This window comes from Megalops cyprinoides, chromosome 7 (assembly GCF_013368585.1).
Source record: "Megalops cyprinoides isolate fMegCyp1 chromosome 7, fMegCyp1.pri, whole genome shotgun sequence".
Taxonomy (NCBI): Eukaryota; Metazoa; Chordata; class Actinopteri; order Elopiformes; family Megalopidae; genus Megalops; species Megalops cyprinoides.
Genome location: NC_050589.1, coordinates 2,901,072 through 2,922,201, shown reverse-complemented (window position 1 = coordinate 2,922,201; position 21,130 = coordinate 2,901,072). Strand labels below are relative to the sequence as shown.

Genomic DNA, 21,130 nt, shown 5'->3' with positions numbered 1-21,130 from the left:
CATGAGTAAAAGAACTTCAAGAGTTTTATTTTGTTTTTATTGTATACATAAACATACTGTATCTATACAGAATTTAATGGGAAACAAACAAAAAAACAGGAATTTACTCTTAAAATTCAAAATATAAAAGGGCATAAAGTATATTTATAACATAAATGTACATTTTCCCATTTACTCCATTAGAGAGAGGGGGAAAAGGTAGAGAGGCAGGATCTGTTGTGGTTGGCATGAAGATTTGAAGTCCAGGAAAATGAGCCAGACAGCTTATATTATACTGTGATACTATATATTAGCATGTAAACATGCTGAGGTTCCAACCCTACACACCTCATTCACTAAGGTCTCTTGTGTCATAAAATGCACGTTTCGCTGAAGCCCGGACAAAAAAGCACACAGAATCTGTGCATCACAGTACAGCACTTTTTTATCTAATACTTGAGTACAGTGTGGTACAGTACAATGGCACTGTTAAGATTTGTTGGTTTCAGTTCCGGGTTGTTCCGCTCTCTCAGCACAGGTTCCATCTTATAGCACAAGAGCGGTTAATGAACTCGGAGGGCAATTTTTCACGGTATGAGCACCACAATGAATGCCAAGGCAACATGTTAGCTTCAGTCAGCATTTCAAAATGATCCTCTTTTCAAATCACAAACAAGTCATATTTCTCTTTTTTATGTAGCATAGAAGAGCAGCCATAAATAAAAAACATTGTTACATTTTGGCAGACTTCTTTATGGCGCCAACATTATATTATACATCGTTATATAAAGTTAATACCACAAATTATTTCTTCTGTACTAGTTTACTGATTTATGTGTGCCTCTTTGGAGAAGTCTGTGCCCTCTAATATTTATGCATTTTCAGCATATTTTAAAATGCTCTTACAGCAGAAGTTGATTGAACAACACTAATTATGACTGATATGTCATAGCAGCTACAGATAGAGGAGGAGAGAGACATCTGTAACATAACACTAAAACACTGCACAGCAATCGAAAGAACTACCCAAAGAATAGTATTTGCAGCAAACTGCTGCGACTAAACCAGCTGAATGGAATGTAAATACTGACGGATATCTTTCAAATGTAAAGCTGCCAGTATTTTAAAAAAATCAAAGAGTTATAACTGAATTTCATTCCAACTCATCTTGTCAAAAATAAGCTACAATTAGTGTCACCCTACTGCCATAATAGATATGATTATTGTCTCCACCGGACAAGAAAGACTTGTAAAGCCATGACAATTCAAACACCTGATGTTGACTAAACACGTCACCTAAAAGTCCTGGATTTTTCAAACGTGTACAGTATGCAAGGTCTTGTCTATTCAGGCCCTTGTCTCTTTTGGTAATTATTCCAAATTAACCCTTTAAAACAAAATTTGCTTAAACATTTAATATGTGTATTAAAGTGAATACGTTTCATAAGTCCATAAAGCAAGAAAACACTGAAACACCATTTCATGAGGTGACTCAGAACTTGACAAGAAAGGAGAACCCGACAGCAAAAAAGGCTAATGGATGGACAGGTACTGACAACCAGACTCTATATAGGCATGTAGTGTAGAATACCATCCAAAGCAGGGGTGGCCAACATGACCCAGATTATAAGCAAGAACTTACACTGTCAAAGGCCCCCACTGAAAAACCACCTAAAAATTGAATATCTGATTCTTCATTTACTGCAGAGCTTTCCGATGACAGGAATAACTTCAACCGTTCAAGAATGCCACCATGTTTTTTCTACACTGTAATAGCATTTTCTGTTTCACAAATTGAAACTAATGTTTTACTCATTGCATTGATCCACTACATGATGGATGTGGTCTTTTCCCTTCACAGTCACTTCAGAGGGCTGTGTCCAAAGCTATGAGGGCCACATGTTGATCACTCCTGTCTTAAAGCTAAAGAATCAACAAACAATCAAAACTATGCTATGGAATTAATGTAGACAAGTGCTTCTCTACACTGAATTCACCTTAACAGTATGAGTGGAAAAAATCTTTACATTTAATAGTGAAACTTTTTTATGGCTTTTGAGCCACCAACCCACATTACACTAGCCTATACTGATCATAGCAAATGGTTCTCAGCACTATAGAGAATGCTTCTTATGTAAACATACAAAAATAGAGAAATTGGAGATAATTAAGGAAAGAAAAACAGGGTCCTTAAATGCTATGCTGTAATACATATGGTCAAAACTCTTAGCTGCCTTAAGCAATGCTTTAATATTTTTGGTCTTAAAAGACCAAAAACGTTTTTTTTTTGGGCCAGTTCTACAATAAGGCCTGAAAGTGCTCTAAAATAATCTTTGGATGGCCCAAATCAAACCTCTTGATCACAAAAATGAAATGGGACAAAAAAAACAAAAACAAAACAACAAAACATTTTTTCCTTTTCTTTTTTTGAAGTACAAACACAGTCTGGCACATTTTTTGGAACCTGCAAAGGGATGCAAAAGTAGAACAAGAGTGGGACCTAATGGTGTGGTCTCGTTGGTAGTGGGATGAGACGGGGGGGGGGGGGGGGGGGGGGGGGGTGTCTACGGTTTTAAATGAGGGAGATTCGTATGGGGATTGTCGGGGATTCCGTCCTCTGGGGTGAATGATGGCTCACCAGATGCTCTACCACTGTGTGCTTGGACATATGCTTCATAAGGTACGTTTCCTAAAGAGAGAGAGAGATAGGCAAACAGAAAAAACCAACAGGCAGCTCAGCACAGTCACTTTCAAAAGAGAAAAAAAACTGCAGTTCGTAACAAGAGACTTAGAATTCCCTAATTACATGGATTTGCACATTTGGGACTCACTAGAGAGAAACAACAGAGACTGAAAAATACCAGACACTAGTACATTTTCTGATTAATTCCTGTTTAATAAAGGTCTCAGAATAATGGTTGAAACAGTGTTCAACAAAACACGAGATGATGGAACTTCTCGTGTAAGAATAGTGTCGCATTCCTCCAAAAGAGTTTCAGACACTTTCAGACAGATCATTACTGTTGTTAGAGTATATTCACACACAGACACACATACACGCGCACACATGCCTGCACACACACGCCTGCACACACACACGTGCATACACACGCCTGCGCACACACACGTGCATACACACACTTTCCTTCTTCATCAGGCATGCACACACATACACACACCTCTGTAAAACATGGACACATACACATGCGCACACACACACGCGCGCACAAACACGCACGCACACACGCACACACACGCACAGTTTAGACCTGCCCAGCAATTTCACACATACTTCACATACTTCGGTTTTCCGAACTAATAAAACACTTCTAGTCATCACGCCTGTTATAACCGCTTCAGGAAGACTGACTTCTTGTAATGTCTTGCATTATGGATCTTCCACTCAGAGAACAGGAAGTGTTTGAAACTGGCCAAGCTAGACTGTGCTTGCACAACGGCACAGGAACATTCACTAAGAAAACAGAATTTACCTGAAATGAGGGTGTAGTACACCTGACAACAGTAAAGGAGCTAAGTTTGTAACCAGATGGCTGTGCAAGTGCTTGTAGGTCTCAGAGTGAGACTTATTTCAGTTACATCCCCAAAGCTTCAAAGCAGCGATTTGCTATTTCATAACAGAACAGCATGAGAAAGCAACGGGAATTAAAACTAAACACCCAGCAGGGACTGACCTGTACACTTTCATTCCGATCTCTGAATTTAGTGCATCAAGCATACACTTTTGCGGAAAAGAGGTCAAACGCTGGGTGAGAAGGTAAAACGGAATGGAGGAGAGGCCGACACGGGAAACACAGAATATCAGGCACATCCGCGGGGCACAACCGGCGTGGGAGACACAGTGCCACCGAGGGCCGGTACTCACCGAGGTGTACGCTCTGCCGCACATGCTGCAGCAGTAGGCTTTGGCGTTTTTGATGGCGTGTGCGGACAGGTGGATCTGCAGGGAGGCCGAGTCGGCGTACGCGCGGTAGCAGTTGGAACACTTATACGGCTTGTCTTTGTTGTGCTGCCTTTGATGAGACTGGGGTTGGAGGGGGGGGGGGGGGGGTTGGTGGGGAATAACAACAAGGCACACAAAGTGAATCCACACATTTTCCACAAGCTTGGTTCAGCGGTGTTCCCTTTATGTACACTCACAGACCTGTGACGGAACTTCCTCCCTTTAAAACACTGAAATAAAAAGTACGCAAGAGACAGAATGTCTAGTCAGCGGTGGTCAGTGACTGCTTCATCAGCACTAACTGCTTACACTTCTCATCAAACTGCACTGCAAGTACAGGATAAAAGTACATTTGTTCATTACATTGTTCATTTATGTTTGTCTGGTAATTCTGTGTCTAGTGTCAGTGACTGTCTTCTCAATTACCTATTTTTTGCAGTACTTAACTCAAACTGCTCCAGTACATGTACATGTCCAGCTGAATAAATCTGAAATATGTAAATTTATGAACTATACAACCTGTCCTGGATAAGCCTGTCCACCAAGCAAATCCGTAACGATAACAAGGAAGTTTCAGGACAACATTGCCCACATTATGAAAAGGCTGACAAAAATGTAGTGAGTGGGTAAATAGTTTTTGAATTTAACACAGCTTTTGTAATGTGTGTTTCCTAACCTTTTTCTTCTTCTTTTTTTTTTAAATAGCCTTTTCTGACAGGTATGGTCACAGACATAATTCACAGAATCACTACTGCATATGAACTTGAATACTAATTGCATCATTACCAAAACTAAGAGCTCTGAGGAGATGAGCACATTTAGTGCACAAAGCCACTGCTCTGACAGGTCATCCACACACACACACACACACACACACACACACACACACACACACACATACACACATACACACAAAGTGAAATGGAATTCATGCATGTCTTGTGACTCCCACACATGCTTCATTGTGCAGGTTTTCATTCTAGTTTGACCAGCACAGTTTGGCCACGAGAACATTTGACTTGGCATTATCTAATCAGTGACAAACAGAATTTCTGAGCGATTAGTCAAAAGCCTGCTCTGAAAGGCGGAAAGGCAGCAGTCGCACTGAGTGAATGATTAACACCCCTGGCCCCCTCCCCAACACTGACCTGGAGGTTGGAGAGCTGAGTGAAGGCTTTTTCGCACCCCGGGTGAGCACATTTATAAGGGCGGTCACCAGTGTGGATTCTGTAGTCATACATTGGAGGAAGGGGGACAGGGGGAAGAAGCCAGAAACAGTTTTGGTTACATCTTTGGTTACATCTTCATCACAGTTGTGAAACACTTCGAAACACTGTGAAACGCCTGTTCAGCAAACCATGTTGCATCAATCGATTTCTTTCGTTTTCAAAATTATGTTAAACAAGGGAAGTGAGAATATGATGTGGAGAGGGAGTTATTTGTGTGTGAATGTGTGATGTTGTGTTTGTGCATGTATATGAATATGAGTGTGTGTGTGTGTGTGTGTGTGTGTATGTGTGCGCGTGTGTGTGTGCGCGTTTGTGTGTGTGTGTATGTGTGTATGTGTGTGTGCATGTGTGCGTGCGTGTGTGCGTACAGCTTACCTAGTGTGCTGCTGCAAATGAGACAGCTGGCGGAAGGACTTCTCGCAGTAGGAGCAGTGGTAGGGCTTGACCCCCAGGTGTATGCGCAGGTGCTGCGCCAGGTAGGAGGCGTTGGCAAAGGACTTGGAGCAGTGGGGGCACTTGTGTGGCTTGGCCTCTGTGTGGGACTTGGAGTGGATCTGCATCTCTGACTTTGTGAAGAAGGTCAGCGGGCAGACTTTACACCTGCGTGTTACACACACAAACACATGCACACGCACTTTACACCTGAATAGTGTATACACACACCTACACAAGCATACTTCACACCTTTATGTTACACATAACTTAGTCACACTTAGTGCACGCGTGTGTGTGTGTGCACATGCACACATTCACACATACACACACCTTAGACCTGCACAGCACTTTCTCACTTACCTCACATACTTCAATTTTCCAAACTAATAAAACACTTCTAGTCATCACGCCTTCCACTCAGAACAGGACGTGTTTGAAACTGGCCAAGCTACATTATTCTTGCACAACGGCACAGGAACATTCACTAAGAAAACAGGGTGGAAAAGTGACACAACAGTAAACAAACTAAGTTTGTAACCACATGGTTGTGCAAGTGCTTGTCAGGTGACGCACTACCATTGTACCCTAGAGTAAGGTGCTCCACCTGGCTTGCTTCAGTAAACATTCAGCTGTGTAAATGGATATGCAGCAATGTAAACAACTGTATGAACGTGTGATGACATGTAGCGGGGCATCTGTTAAGGCAAACAAACAACAGTAATGATAACAACACTATTAGGGCTACTATAGGTAACTGCCAAAATCAAGGAAAAACCAATATAAAGTGAGGGCGGCAGTGTAGCATAGTGGTTAAGGAGCAGGACTCGTAACCGAAAGGTTGCTGGTTCGATCCCCGCTGGGACACTGCTGCTGTACCCTTGGGCAAGTTACTTCACCCACAATTGCCTCAGTAAATATCCAGCTGTATAAATGGATAACATTGTAAAGAACTGTAACCTATGTAAGTCGCTTTGGATAAAAGCGTCTGCTTTTACCCACCTTCCTCTCTTAACAGAGGAAGGTGGGTAGTGCTGGCAGAACAGCTTCAATACAATTTGGCATCGATTCTACAAGTGTCTGAAACTCTGTTGGAGGGATGCGACACCATTCTTACAAGAGGAATTCCATCATTTCATGTTTTGTTGAACGCTGTTTCAGGTGCCACTCCAGAATCTGCCATACGTTTCTGTTAGGAGACAGTTCTGTGGAGCGGCACGGCGTTTGATCCAGAGACAAGCGATGTATTAGAATACAAAGGAATGCCACTACATTCGACCGGAGCCAAAAGGCACCTCTTGATGATAACAGTCTGAGGAACGCGGGGTTCCCCATGACCATATATGGACCTCACTTCCGAAGTTTGAACCCTACGGAGCCAATTAGGTAACGAGGTTCAGGAGAGACCCAATTAGAGAGGGAGCCGTTTAGCAATGCACAGCTCCACAGAACCAATCAAAAACAGCACCCCTTTGGTCATTGTAAGTCATATGTAAATGTACCTACTATAATTGTATAAAAAAGAGCTATATCCTATACCTGTTGAACTTCTGCTCCATGCTGTTGTTCCCATGGTTGGCTGTGCAAATAAACCTTCCTGACTTTTCTATCAACATCAGATCTGCTTCTTCATTGGAATAAAACTCGTTTTGGTATTTAGGACATCTACCAACAGTTTCCAACCCAATTTTTGAGATTGCTATTTTCACAAAACATGCACTCTACACTATCTTAGCACTTAACTTTGTATCTTACTGACCTCTTGTAATGCTTCGCGATAACTACTCTTAGCATAGTGATGCACTTATTTGGAACTCGCTCTGGGTAAGAGTGTCTGCTAAATGAACTGATGTAATGTAATGTAATGAGATCTGGTGGGAGATCTGGTCCATAGAATGAAGGTGTTCACTCAGATATTTATACTCAGATTATCATGTATTTATTGGTGTTCCGCCTCTGAGCGGTTGACTGGACCTAAACCATCCAGAAGAACGCACCCCACACCATAACAGGACACACACGCCCCAACAATTTATTCACGATGCTAAGCTCAGTGGGATTTTAATATTTTTAATTAACTCAGGAACCACACTGTGTGGAAGCACCTGTTTTTAATATACTTTGTATCCCCCATTTCCTCATATTTTTCTTTTATTTTGACAGTTACTGGTGTTACTAATACTACTACTGCAAATAAAGACAATGCCAATAAATAAATGTTATAAATAGTAATAAATAAATGTTATAAATAAATGTTGCATTTTGCACCCTGCATCTTTTTCCAACCTGTAGGTTTTTCCCTCTTTGGCAGCGATGGTGACGGTGGACTGGTCAGTGCCCGAGGCCAGGATAGGGTAGGGCACCACCAGCAGGGGGCCAGAGGGGTTCTCCGCCTTGATCTTTTTACGCCCGCGTTCCATCTTCGGGGGCGGCCCCAGCAGCCCCGCCAGGCCCCCGCTCTTGATTGGATCCATGCCCGGGCCGCTGGCCAATCCTGAGATGACGTTGGGAGAGGGGGCGCCCCCCAGCCGGTTCTGGCTGCTGGAGGTGGGGGTGGTGGGGGTGATGGCCTCTGAGGTGTTGTGGTTGCCGGTGCGCGACGACAGCGCCAGACCTGTTGGGCACACAAGCAAAGACTTGGCAGGCTTTCTACACCCAGCACACCACAGGTGTACCTACAGGTCCTGCCTACAAACACAGTCTGCACAATCATGTGAGAAATGCAGTATTTCTTGCAATACAGCCATTTCCATTGCACCCCCAGTAGTACATATTGTGTATTCAGTATTCCTTACAGAGGCATTTTCATAACATCCTGGTGCTGCTAAGCTTAGCTGGATTTCATAACAGCTGAAAGTAAGGACAGCATGTTTAAATGGTATGCACAGTACTTTTACATTTGGAAACTAACGCATTAATGGCTCAATCAAGCTAAATCAATCAAGAGCCCAGGTAAGAGTCCTGTAAAACATGAAGTGTCGACACGGATGCTATGAACAGCGAGCGCTACATTCACATACCTGAGAGATGATTGGCTCTGGATGGGTGGTCTATGATTTGACGCAAACGCCAGTCTTCCCACAATCCTTTAGTTTTCACACCTGTCTTATCATCCAGATTCGTGTTCACATCGCCAAGAATATGGCCTGTTAGGGATGTGCAGAAGATCGGGTTTATGTGATACACTGCCACTCAAAGGTAATCAACAGACAGGACCACACAGAGCACTGGAGACAGACACTTCTACAGGGAGGGCTCATGCATTTGCAGAAAAAAACAATGTCCAATTCCCATCCAGCAGCAAAATACTAAGCTATGGCTCTCCCAATACACAGTTTGCCAGCAATAATTCATGCACGATAGCTGCAAGTGTCATACCGTGTTTCCTCACACAAGGATCGCACAAAGAATTTATGGGTCGGTCTGACAGGCTAATGACTTATACCCAGGTGGCACATGACTGATGGACATGACACTTTTGCCTTTCTACCTCCGTCTTAATGCTGCTGTGACAAGTGAATTTCCCCGCTGTGGGATCAATAAAGTTCTGTCTTATCAATACAGAATTTGCACCCAGCTATGCAATCACACAGAGGGCAAACAATGTTGTGGCAAAAGGATGGTTTAGAAGATTCCACCATTCTGCAAGAGAATGGTACTGCATTTAAAAAAACAGGCAAATCTTGGTGTAAAGGTTACTCAAGTCAAAATGAAGGGTGAGAAATGAGTCAGGCTTAATCATTCCCTGAGGGAGGGGGAAAAATGCATATTTTGTGCATTATTGGTGTGGTGTGGAAAAAGGGTGCATGTGGCATAACAATGCATTCGGGGCCTCAGCTGTGGAGGAATCCTAGCAGATTTCTCATCTTACAATGCTACCGCCACAGCGCGCATGCACCACCAGGCGGGGGCAGGGTACCGTACCTGCCACAGTGTTGGGGGGGGGGGGGGCTGGTACTGTACCCGCCACACTGCTGGAGGCGAGGCGGGGGGCATGGGGTGGGGGGCGGGGTACTGTACCTGCCACACAGCTGGAGGCGGGGTGGGGGGCGGGGTACCGTACCTGCTATACTGCTGGAGGCGGGGCAGAGGGGGCGGGGCGGGGCAGGGGCGGGGTACCGTACCTGCCACGCTGCTGGAGGCGGGGCGGGCGTGTAGAGCTACGTCTGGCTGTGACGGGCTGTGGGAATGCAGCCCTGACACCTGCTGCAGCTTGGGGATTGACATCACGTGCTGCCCGCCCTCAGAGGGAGAGGGCGTGACCAGCAGAGACTGCTGGGAGTGCACCGTGGTGGGTGGCAGGTGCGGGGGACGGATCTTCTCCGCCATCAGCTGCTCTTTGATCTTGTTGATCAGCACCAGGTTGTCCAGCTGGAAGAGTCCGACAACAGCGTTCCGGCTGAACAAGGCCACTCCAGCAAGATTAACAAAGTGCATATTACCACCACTACTGTGACTGCAAGAGGAAAGGCATTAAAAGAGCAACTTTTCATTTGCAAAAGAGGCCAGTCAGTATCAAATCTGTATTCAAACAATGGGTCAGCATTAAAAAAAACATATCGGCCAATCACATTCCCAGACATTATATCATTTAGCAAATGCTCTTACCCAGAGCGACTTCCAAATAAGCGCATTACTATGCTAAGAGTAGCTATCGAAAAGCACTACAAGAGGTCAGTACAATACTGAGTTAAGTGTTAAACTAGTGTAGAGTGCTTTTTTTAAATAGAAAATAGGGATAGATAGGATAGATAGAGAGGAAGGTAGTCTAGAGATAAAGCTTGACCAATTACAGTGCAACATTTTCGGGAATCTGAAGACAGCAATACCAAAACGCTGAAAAGGATGCACTGAAAAAATAAACAGTGGCATGTAATGTGCCTGTGTGTCATGCGTGTAGTCCATGTGAGCATAATAACCTGCAATGGATTAAAAATACCAGTCAGAAAACTGTGTGTTTTCACATATTACACCTGGCAGTGGCATGATGGAGGCATTCAGCAGCCTACTGTATGTGACATATAAAGGAGTCCTTTAGCCCAAAGGTATTACTTGTGATGTAAATGGTAGAAACTTAATCAAGCCTGCTAGGTGGTTAAGTTTGTGTCATTTACTGTTACAACTCTTTGCGTTACTATGGTAATGCCACTGCAGTTAGTCATAGTTCCTTTTCACACAGCATTGCTACTAAACATGCGGGCCTGTGAATTCACATCTCCAAGTGTCTCAGCAAGCACTCAGTTCTACTGATGAAAAGAGGGGTCTGCTGGAACAATTCATTTTTAAAACCACAAACAGAAAAAGCCAAAGGTGTGTGATGCACTAAGCACCTGAAAGGAGAGGAAGCACTATGGGTTAAGGTGCTCCTCGGTTGAGATGAGTTCCCAGAAATACAGCAGAAGCGGTCGTTCTTTTGAAGACAAAACTAGGACAGACATTTTCCCAGACATATCTTGGATGCGCTGTAGACATTCAATTTTCCTTAGCACTAAAACAGTTTGTGCGTTACTGACTAACGATCAATGACTGTCCTCCCTGCCTCTGGCTGCTGGTTCAAACTTGTGCAGCTGTCTCCCTTTAATGAGTTTCAGTTCTTTACTATGTGGTCCTGGAGACAGTGTAAGTGAAAAGGTGTCTGCCTCATAAACATCTTACACTTCTTCACAGTCACAGGGAAGCACTGCAGGCAGGACTGCTAGCTTTGTAAGAGGTGTGGCCAGTCATACTGGATGTTGTTGTTAGATGTGTTGGGTAAGGCTATCAGAATTACTACTCCTCATGTAGTTGGTGAATCTGTACAGTCTACTATCCCAGATCTCCCCCTCAAGCCTTCTTCCAATGAAGGTGGAATTATGATTTGATTGAAGGTTTTTTTTTTCAATAATGTGGAGAAGCAAAAAAAAAAAAAAAAAAAGATTTATTTCACTTTGCACTAGAAAAAAAACCACCAAAAGAATTTATAGTATTTTTTATGTCATACTCTCTAAACAATGAGAAATATAGCCTCAGTGAAGTGGACCAACCAATGAACTAGGTACTAGACCAGGGATAGCACTAGTGTCATTGTCAAACGGTCACTTTTTTTTGACAATGTAAAGCAGCATTTAAATCTTTTTGCATAACACACTGAAGGGGGATAGGGCACCTATTTCTGCAACGACACAAATTTTTTGACCTTTTTATTATAGTAGGGCTTTGTCTTCACTTTTGGTATTGCACTGTTATTGCAGCACAGTATGACCCATTAATATTTTTGGTCTAACGTTTTCTGAACATACTGTTGTTCATATAGCATCATTATGTGTATTTATGTACACACAGCAGGAGGGGGAGGTGATGAAACTGCTCTCCTCTCTAACCGACATTGCAGTTTGACTGGTTTTCCTGTTACAGTGAGATAGAGAGATAGCCTGAACCTTGCTCAAGAGCACCCTCAAGCTTGCCCAGGCTGTAATTGCATTTCAAATACCCAACAGCATCCAGCAACAAAACCATAACCTTAACCATAGCATTAATTCAATTCAAAGCCATTTTCCTTCCCTCTCACTGTAAGAGCCATATACAAATCTCTAAAGGGCTGTATGAGACCTGTGTGAGAGAGAAACGTTTTCCCTTGTTAGGAGACCGGACTTGGTTGTGCTTGGCCATCTGAACTTTGTGAAGCACACACTGTCTTTGCTACAGAATTGACTTGATTACATCCAAAAATGTACGTATTGTTTGTGTTTGTACCAAATACTGACAGGGGTCTGCCATGCTCAAGAGCAACCATCTAAATACTTGGTTTTGATTTTTTAATAACTGATTGTTTTTTAAACTTTTTTCTGTGCTGACCTGCATTATGCAGTTCTTCTTTTTCAAATGCTGGCTATAGCTATGTTTTCTATACATTCATTACAGCCTTCCTGCATTTTGCTTTTTCACCTGAATGCTGATTTTTAATATGGAGCTAAAACCCGGGCAGGTTATGACTTTATTGCCTTTTACACGCCAATATTCATCTTAAGTGAACCTGAACAAAAAAAAACATTTAGATGACAGTATTGTTCTTCCTCTAGTCAAGTCCTATGCAGATTATATCTACACATCAGATGAAATTAGTGTATCTATACTTACCTTACTGTGCTACAAATTTTATTTCCTTTTGTTCCTCTGCTATTTTGAACGCACCAAACATCATAAAATTATGCCCTTATCCCTCCCAAAAAATGTGGGCAATGCCTCACTAAATGCACAATATTTTATGCAGCAGAGCTCTCTGCAATCTTCACCCAATGATCTGTCAGATCAGTTTCAGTAAAACAGCATGTACCACTCCAGATAACTCAACCTTCACTGGCCTTTGTGGAGAGAGTCAGTAGCCCCGGTGTCCTGACTGCCAAGCCTGAGCTAGTTTAACTTTCTCCCCTATGGTAGGTCTCACTGCATGGACCTGCTTCAAGACACTGGCCGCACATGCACCCGCACTCCTGTCATGTACCAGCAGAGGGCACTGTGCCAGATGATAACAGAAGAAGGAATCTGGTCTCCTTCAAACAAGGAGCAGGTCAGAATCACTGGGAATTCCGGCAGCATCCCAAGCTACTTATCACAATAACCCCACCACGGAGTACAGAGGTAAACCAGTTAACTGCAAAAGGACAAAAAAAGTTCTGAATCAACTACAGTGATTGGGGAAGTATTCTCTGATGGTGGACTTACGCCGACAGAAATAGCATATTGTTATAAATCCCAACCTGGCACCATTACCATTGTGAAAAAGAGCACCTACATAAAAAAATAGACTAATGTGATCATCCAACACCAGGGAGACCTCAACAAGAGCATCACAGAGATCAACGGTGATCATGTGCAGGTACACTACAGAATGGGAAGGAAAATATTACCTAATGTTGCAGTGCACTGTGCATAACATGTCAACCAGTTTGCGTTACCGAGTTTGGTGTAAGGACTGAGAACCTTTTGCGGCTGTAGTATTTCACACAGGGTAAACGCATCAACTTTTGTTTGACTCACCTGTGTGAACTTGATATTGTATCTGTTATTGACAAACATAAAATAAACTAGGTCCAGCAGACTTGCCCCAGTTATAACTGACCTACAGCCAAGACAGGTCAATGGAGACACAGGTTTATCATGTAATAGTCCTGCCCCATAACATCTCTTTTTGTAAGGGTAAACCTTTTGTAAACCTTTTTTGTGCTTCTCCTGTTGCAACTTGCAACCTATAACACAACACAATAAACAAGATGAACAGAAGGAAACGGTTTTATAAACTCTGGAAAGCATGTTCAATACTGTTCCAGTGAGACAGTGAGTGTTTCTTGCCCTGCTGAGCTAATTTAAGCTGTGTGATAATGTCAGTATGGAAACCTCTATACACCATTTGTGACCTTTTGAAGCACTAAAAACTATTTCTGGGACACTCTTCAGCGTCAACATTTTGCACCTTTAACCCCAGATTTGTGCCGAAACCAGTTCATACACAGACCACCACAAAACACAAGGCATTTCAGTGTAACTCAACCCATTATTAGTTGCCATAAAAAGCAATTGTGTTGCTTTTGCATTTAAACATTTGGCATAAAATAACGGCAACTGTTTTAAGCAAAAATGTCCTTTCCTGTAGCTACTTAATCAGCAACACTGGTGTGACGCAGATTAATGCCGACAAACACTTCCATATGAATTCATTTCTATGAATTGATACCCAATTAACAATTTAGCGTCGTATATGTTTTTGCAGTACCACTATTATTATACTTGTTTAATTTCCCTCCTGGCCTCCCTCTCGACCCCTCAAAGCCTGCCCTGTTGCTTATTTTCTGGTAGGGTGCAGCTGAGGGCATAAAGACCTCCTCTCCTCTCTCAGATTTGGCTCCAAAGGTACTGGGACTCTCCTGTGAAGGGGATGACATGCTCAACTCTCAAATTGAGCCAAAGGGTGGACAAGGAGAAAACAGTGGACCGTTTGGGACTCAGGCTCAGATATGTCTGAAAGCGACCCAAACCTGAAATCATCACTCCTTATCACGACATTAGAAATTAGATTACATATCAGCTTAGTGGGTGCCTTTACCCAGAGCCACTTACACACCTCACATCTGTACATGTTATCCATTCACACAGAGGCAATTTGGCTTAAGCACTGTAGTCAAGGGTACAACAGCAGTACCCCACCTGAGAATTGAACCCTCGATGAGAAATTAACATGCAAGCTTCGGGTTTCAAGTCGAAATCCTTCACCACTATGTCACACTGCCTTTTTAGGCCCAAGGGTCTGGCATGGCAGCACTTGTGGAATAGGGCTCAGGCAAGGGCTGCCTGTCTTTGCTAATTTAGATGTCTCCAATTCTCAGCTTTGGGGTTAGTGTCAAAGCCTTACAGGATATGTCTATGGAAAGAGCCAAAATGGCGGTTCTGTTGCCATTTTCCCTATGGCATTTTATAATAGCTGCTGTCAAAACTGTAAACACTGTTTCATTTCTCAAGTGGAGAAAGCCTGAGAGAGGGAGGGTGTTCTTACCTGGCCAGGCATGGAGGGAGGTGGTGGCCAGAAATAGGGGTTATTAAACCGAGGCTCGGCCATCCTGAGACAAAACAAACAAGGATTATACAATACTCAAACACGGAGAGGTGTGCGTGTATGGTCTCACACTCACAGGCGTCATGCTTAAATGCTCCTGAATCAAGGGCGTTTCAGGCTCGCTACAGCAAACACTGTCATGCACTAACTGATTCCATCCCTGGCTTCAACGTCTTTGAAAGGACCATTCTGCTTGGCACAGAGGTCACAGATTCTAATGTATAGGCACAGAAAATTTCACAGTGGGATCTCTTGGGCTGCAGTTTTATTGATATGGCCCATTTCATAAAAGGCAGAAAGGGGACTCAATCAATTCCAAATAACAAATAACATTTTGGTGAAAAATCGGTTTTTTTTTGTAGGTACACAACAAAGTTCATGATGGGATATTATTATTTTAAGACAGGATATATAATACATCTGTGTTTAAGATATATGACACATATTATGATGTGTAGGGGTGTATTTCAATGCAATTTGGTAAATGTATCATTAATATTAGCGCTTCACAAAATTAAACAATTTTAATACTATGTTGTATATGAACACCATATTTCAGAGGGTACGTCTTCCAGTTCCATATATAACCCCCACTTTGTAACAGATGAAGTCATCAGTACGCAGCTTAAATAGCTGAAAGTAAACATCTTGTCAGTCAGACTTTGCAATCAAATTTTTTTCATGCTGCAGTATGTGGTCATTGCATTTCCAGAAGCTAAAACCACAGAAGTCTCTGTTCATCAGAGTGAGGCTCTTTTGCTCACCAAACTTCCTCTTACGTTTGAATCCTAACTGCACTGAAAACAAAGCTTTTAGTTCAGCTTCAGCAGCGTCACAATTTCTGATCACTTTTTTCCCCTCTCCCAAACACATCACACTGACAGAGAGAGCTTGAAATTTTTCTAGATCGTCATCTTTGCAGGGGACACCCCACAATGCCTCCAACAGTCTCCCCACATCTGTGGCAACTTTTCTGTGGCGTTGACACCGAAACCATGACAGGGCTGCTGCTCAGAGGTGCCTAACCAGCGGCTTTCAAGTTTCCTTTGGCTTGATTCAGCAGAAACGTTTTCAAAGAAAGTCCTGTGAGTCACAGTGTAACTCGCTGGAGACGGAAAGGCCCAAGAGTCCTTTTTTTAACTGCCCTGCACTTGCACTTTGATTTCCCGAACTGTGCTTGGCTCTCACCATTCCATGACCATTTCACACACAAAAAAGGGCGGAGGAGGGTGTGGAATCCTAACACAGAACCATCCACTTGCTGAGAATCATTTGGAAAGGCTGTTTTCCCCTGTGTGCAGAAATAAGAATGTTTAAATATTATGCAGTACAGAACCTACAGTAGACATAGACCTACATCGCCACCACCATCGAACATGTTCACCACACTCAACTTGTTGTTGGGTGCGTAACACTTCAAACATAAGGCCCCACCCCACCCCAATTAAAAGAGGGAGAAGCCTGTGGTTTCTTACGGATCGATGACCCGCGGCAACCGTGAACCAGGAACTGAGAACAAATAAAAGTGATCAGGGAGATCGTAACGGAAGAGGAGAGCACGCAGAGTGGCAGGGTGTCCCGGGGAGAGGAAGGCACGCCGCGCATGCTCATTCAGGGAGACCTGCTGAAACGGGCAGCTCAACACAGAGCTCAGGGAAAGAGAACAGCGAGGAGAGGGACCACGTCCTGTGCATGCTGCCCATGTTTATGCGAAACCTCACATTCCAATATTCCTCTGAATATCCGAGAATTCCAAGCGTGGCCTGACCACAGGCAGCTGAACAAAACATTAAAATTAAGGCTGTTTTCTGAAACTGATGATTCTGAACAAGCAATGAACCAGCTCTTAATGCTCTATGAATAACACCACTAACGATAATAATAAACTCACATGCACATGCATTGAAAATAGTTCTGAAAACAAAACTTATCTTATGCACATCACTAGCAAGTAAAGATTACAGGTTACTGGTGGTACCTTTTACCATATCTATATACATGTGAGACTTGTGACCATAAATATCCAAATGCACCAAGAAAGTGCTGCTTTTCTTACCTGCACTATTGATTTGCTTAGCAGCCATCCTTATGCAGGTCACCCAACCTTACTTTATACCTCACTTTGTTTATATATTATCCATTATCCACAAAGCTGGGTATTTGCAGAATCAAACATGCTGCTTTACAAGCCCGGCTCCCTAACCAAAAACCCAAGCTACCACCTTAAAAAAGAAGTAAGGTGGTGAAAGGAATGCAGTACACAGCCATGCCACAAACTGAAAGAAACCTGCAGCACCTGTTTGGGTGCAAACACGGAGCTCAAAGACATCACCACAGTTAAAAATACAGACCCCCCCCCCCCATTCCTGAGTTCCTGTCTCTACTTAAATAAGTTAATTTTACTGACTCACAGCAAACCCTCATCAAACAAAAATATACATAGTTAGAAGTGTTGCTTTGCCTGTTGATTTGCTTTGCTTTGGGGTGGTGCTTGAATACCACAGGAAAAGGGACACCAGTTCATGGTATACACTCAACGATTCTGAGAACCCTGAGGAATCTACAGCGTTCTAACATGAGAACCCTGAGGAATCTGCAGTGTTCTAACATGAGAACCCTGAGGAATCTGCAGCGTTCTAACATGAGAACCCTGAGGAATCTGCAGTGTTCTAACATGAGAACCCTGAGGAATCTACACCGTTCTAACATGAGAACCCTGAGGAATCTGCAGTGTTCTAACATACTTGTGAGAGTTTTCTGCATCTGCAAGGAACCATGTCTACACTGCTTGTTGTGGAGCTGAATCTTCTGTAACCATCCTTTGACACAATCTCATCTAAAAGTTTCAATCACAATGCTTTTCACGACCCCCACATCCTCAGTAACTTCAGCGATACTACACGGGGCATAAAACATAATCAGTGGTTTGATTCACCAATGATTTCATGCCATGCTGCCATGTTTGTTCAAGACGTATCACCTACTGTCGCTAGTGCTATACTCTGACACAGCTCCGTATGGAAGCTCTTAGGAGGTCTGAAACAGATGTAAAGAGAAACCAAATCAAGGGGTATTTACCAAAATAAAACAGACTTCTCTACTGTTGCCAAGACAGACAGGACACTCTCCACTTGATGCTCTTTTCTCCAGGTAAAGACCATGCTCTGAATTTTTTTCAACATTTACTCTCTTTTTGAGGTTTCAATTCAGATACTTAGGAAAGTAGTTTTTGTATTTTTTGGCACACTCAAGCAAATTGTGCTATGTAACCACTCAGTCTCACAGACTGCAAGAGACCACCACGCCAAAATACACAAAGCATAATCTCACGTTAAGAAATTCATCACAAGTGAAATAGATATCTTTTCAACCCAAAGACGATGGGCCCAAAGAAGACAGCTGGCTTAGGCATTTTTGGAAGGGCAACCAGCAAGAGATTTGATAGAGACTCGCCCCCAAATTAACAAAGAAAATCACTGGCAGTAGTCAGAGACACAGCCTGGCTGGAGTAAGCTGCATGTTATCAATGTTACAAAACACAGGCCCTGCTCCATGCAAGCAAATCAACAGCCAATGAAGACAAATATGCAGGCCCATAACAACTGGAGCAATTCCACAGAATTGTGTAAAAATGCATGTCCACACACAGTATAAATGTAAGACAATGGGCCCTGTTATCTTTACATTCAAATAGGTTCCAGAGCAATCAAACACATATGACAAAATGATCCAGAAGTGTAGAAGAACTGCCATAAATAACTGAATTGTGTATCACCTGTGAATCTTGCTGACAGATATGTAACCATGCTTCCTTTACTAATTCCTCTCACGGAGGTCATTTCACTCAATTCTTCCTTCAGCTACATATACTACAGGAAAAAGGGACATGTTAACCCATTGTTCTATAACATATTTATTTCGATTTAATATGCCATTAAAACGAACAGAATGCAAGTTAATTCAAGTCAGAATGCAAGAATTCCCCATTTTACTGATACAAGAATGGTACACAGGATTTGCAAACAAAAATGTTAAATTAGAATTATCGTTGTCATAATGTAAAAACTGTTGCCACAGCAATCTGGGTCAAACTACACATCTGTTAAATTATTTTCAAAGGTTCCTCGCCAATCTGTCAAATGTGTCAAACTATTGGAAGCTAGTCAGGATACTACGTTTTCCAGGTATGGCTATATTTTAAAGTAAGCAGTCAAATACTAGGGATATAGAACAAATCAATACAGGATATTTTCAGGAAATTTTGTAAGCCTGTATGCGCTCGTAACTCGGTTCCACACTGTACCAGTTAAGATGATTTGCCTCGTGAAATATAATCCAGTATCAATGGTACAGAACTGAGTAATTCATGCTGTGCTAGTTTCAGAGCTAAAGCCTATATCGTGTAAGTATTGGAAACATTGTTTCTATTACTGAAACAAACCAATAATTTGCGAAATGTCCACAATTACCTCTAATAACAAAACGCGGTTTTATAACAATAACCTTCCTCTCTATATCCACATGCAGATTACTGTAACGTATCATTTTTACCCAAGATTCCCTGTTTGTAAAGAATGTCATTAAATAATCAAACATAACAAACACTTACGTTACGCCGCTTTGAGCAAAGTACAGTAAATATTTTCATTATCTTATAAGAAATAGCATACATTGAAATACTTTGAAATATAAAGGACACAATTTATTACAGACTGCACTTAAACTGAATTTTTATTTAAAAGTTCCACACTTTGCAACTTAACCAAAAGTTACTCAACTTTTCCTTTTATTCTAGCGGGCTAGCCACCGGGTTTCTCTGAATGTTTCACATCCACACATTTTACTTTTAAAACGTGTTCCGCGATAAAGATCCGAACGCAATCAGTTCGTTGTGAACGAAACTATAATCCCCCCGGTGCCTCTCTCCAGCGCCTCTCCCACATTCTCAGACAGTTTTATTAAAATTTTCAGACAAAAGAAAAACAAAAATGGCAGCCTGTCTTATTTTTATAAGGACAGGACGCCATATTCTGCAGATCCCAAATTTAGACACATTTCGGTTTTTAAAAGGCAAGATTAGTCGAGCTGAATGTAAATGTCACGAAAGCATTTGCATTAAGTGCATGAATGATTGTTTACGAAGAATTGCAGGTTTGAATAGCCCGGCTCAAAAAAAAAAAAAAAAAAAAAAAAAAAACTAGACACTTCCTACAACAATCATGCCTTGCAAAATTGCACTGCGTTTGGTAAGAGGCAGGGTTTTTTGCAATTCAAATTCACAATCTAATAGGTTATCACTGGGCCTTTTTTATCTTGCATTATGCGTGCCACACATTGTCAAATATTTTACATTTGCACACGGTGCTTGCCTTTTACAAACATGCGCTTGCTTTAGTGATTCCTGTGATTTGCAACTTTTTCGCTACTCAAATGAACGAAATAACTCATTTTAAACATAACGAAGTCCCGCCAATCACGCACAAGTCGGCATTTAAAAAGAAATGAAGGACTGTATACAGACCTGGTACCCCGATTGTAGATTTTTTCTCTTGCAAATATATATTAAAAAGGTTGGTGTTCTTTCTGCCTGCCTTCAATCTGAGTTCAGACCTTCCGGGTCGCCTACTGTTCACTTCTGGGTTCTGCAGGCAGAGAAATGGTTTCATTACCGTCTTAATTTCCGTGGATCGAAGCGAAAAAGACTAAATATACCTAGAAATGGGTAGGAAATGAGACCGATTTTCACCAAAACATCAAGTTACGACTACCTCCGATGCGTGTTTCATTGCATGGAGCTTTTGTTAGCGTATCAACATAGCGGCGAAATGAGCTCAACCAATAACCGACAGGCTATGGCGCGTACGCTGAGATGAGAAACATAATTGTATTTTATGTCTGTGAATTTTGCTTCTGGGTAGCGACATGTAATAGTTTGCCTGCTAA

General features: G+C 42.3%; 1 protein-coding gene across 2 annotated transcripts; it reads right to left on the bottom strand.

Moving 5' to 3' along the window:
- Positions 1-2,536: 2,536 nt before the first annotated feature.
- Positions 2,537-21,105, bottom strand: znf362b (zinc finger protein 362b). Of its 2 annotated transcripts, XM_036534344.1 has the most exons (9): positions 20,709-21,104; positions 15,128-15,191; positions 9,726-9,972; positions 8,622-8,747; positions 7,888-8,215; positions 5,545-5,769; positions 5,089-5,167; positions 3,863-4,021; positions 2,537-2,668 (listed from the first exon to the last, which is right to left on the bottom strand). In XM_036534344.1, the coding sequence occupies exons 2-9, from the start codon at positions 15,188-15,190 to the stop codon at positions 2,552-2,554; spliced, it is 1,344 nt and encodes a 447-aa protein (XP_036390237.1). In that variant the 5' UTR covers position 15,191; positions 20,709-21,104; the 3' UTR covers positions 2,537-2,551. The 2 variants fall into 2 exon arrangements, with proteins under 2 accessions (XP_036390237.1, XP_036390238.1); XM_036534345.1 differs by lacking the exon at positions 15,128-15,191 and having other exon boundaries at positions 20,709-21,105.
- Positions 21,106-21,130: the final 25 nt, after the last annotated feature.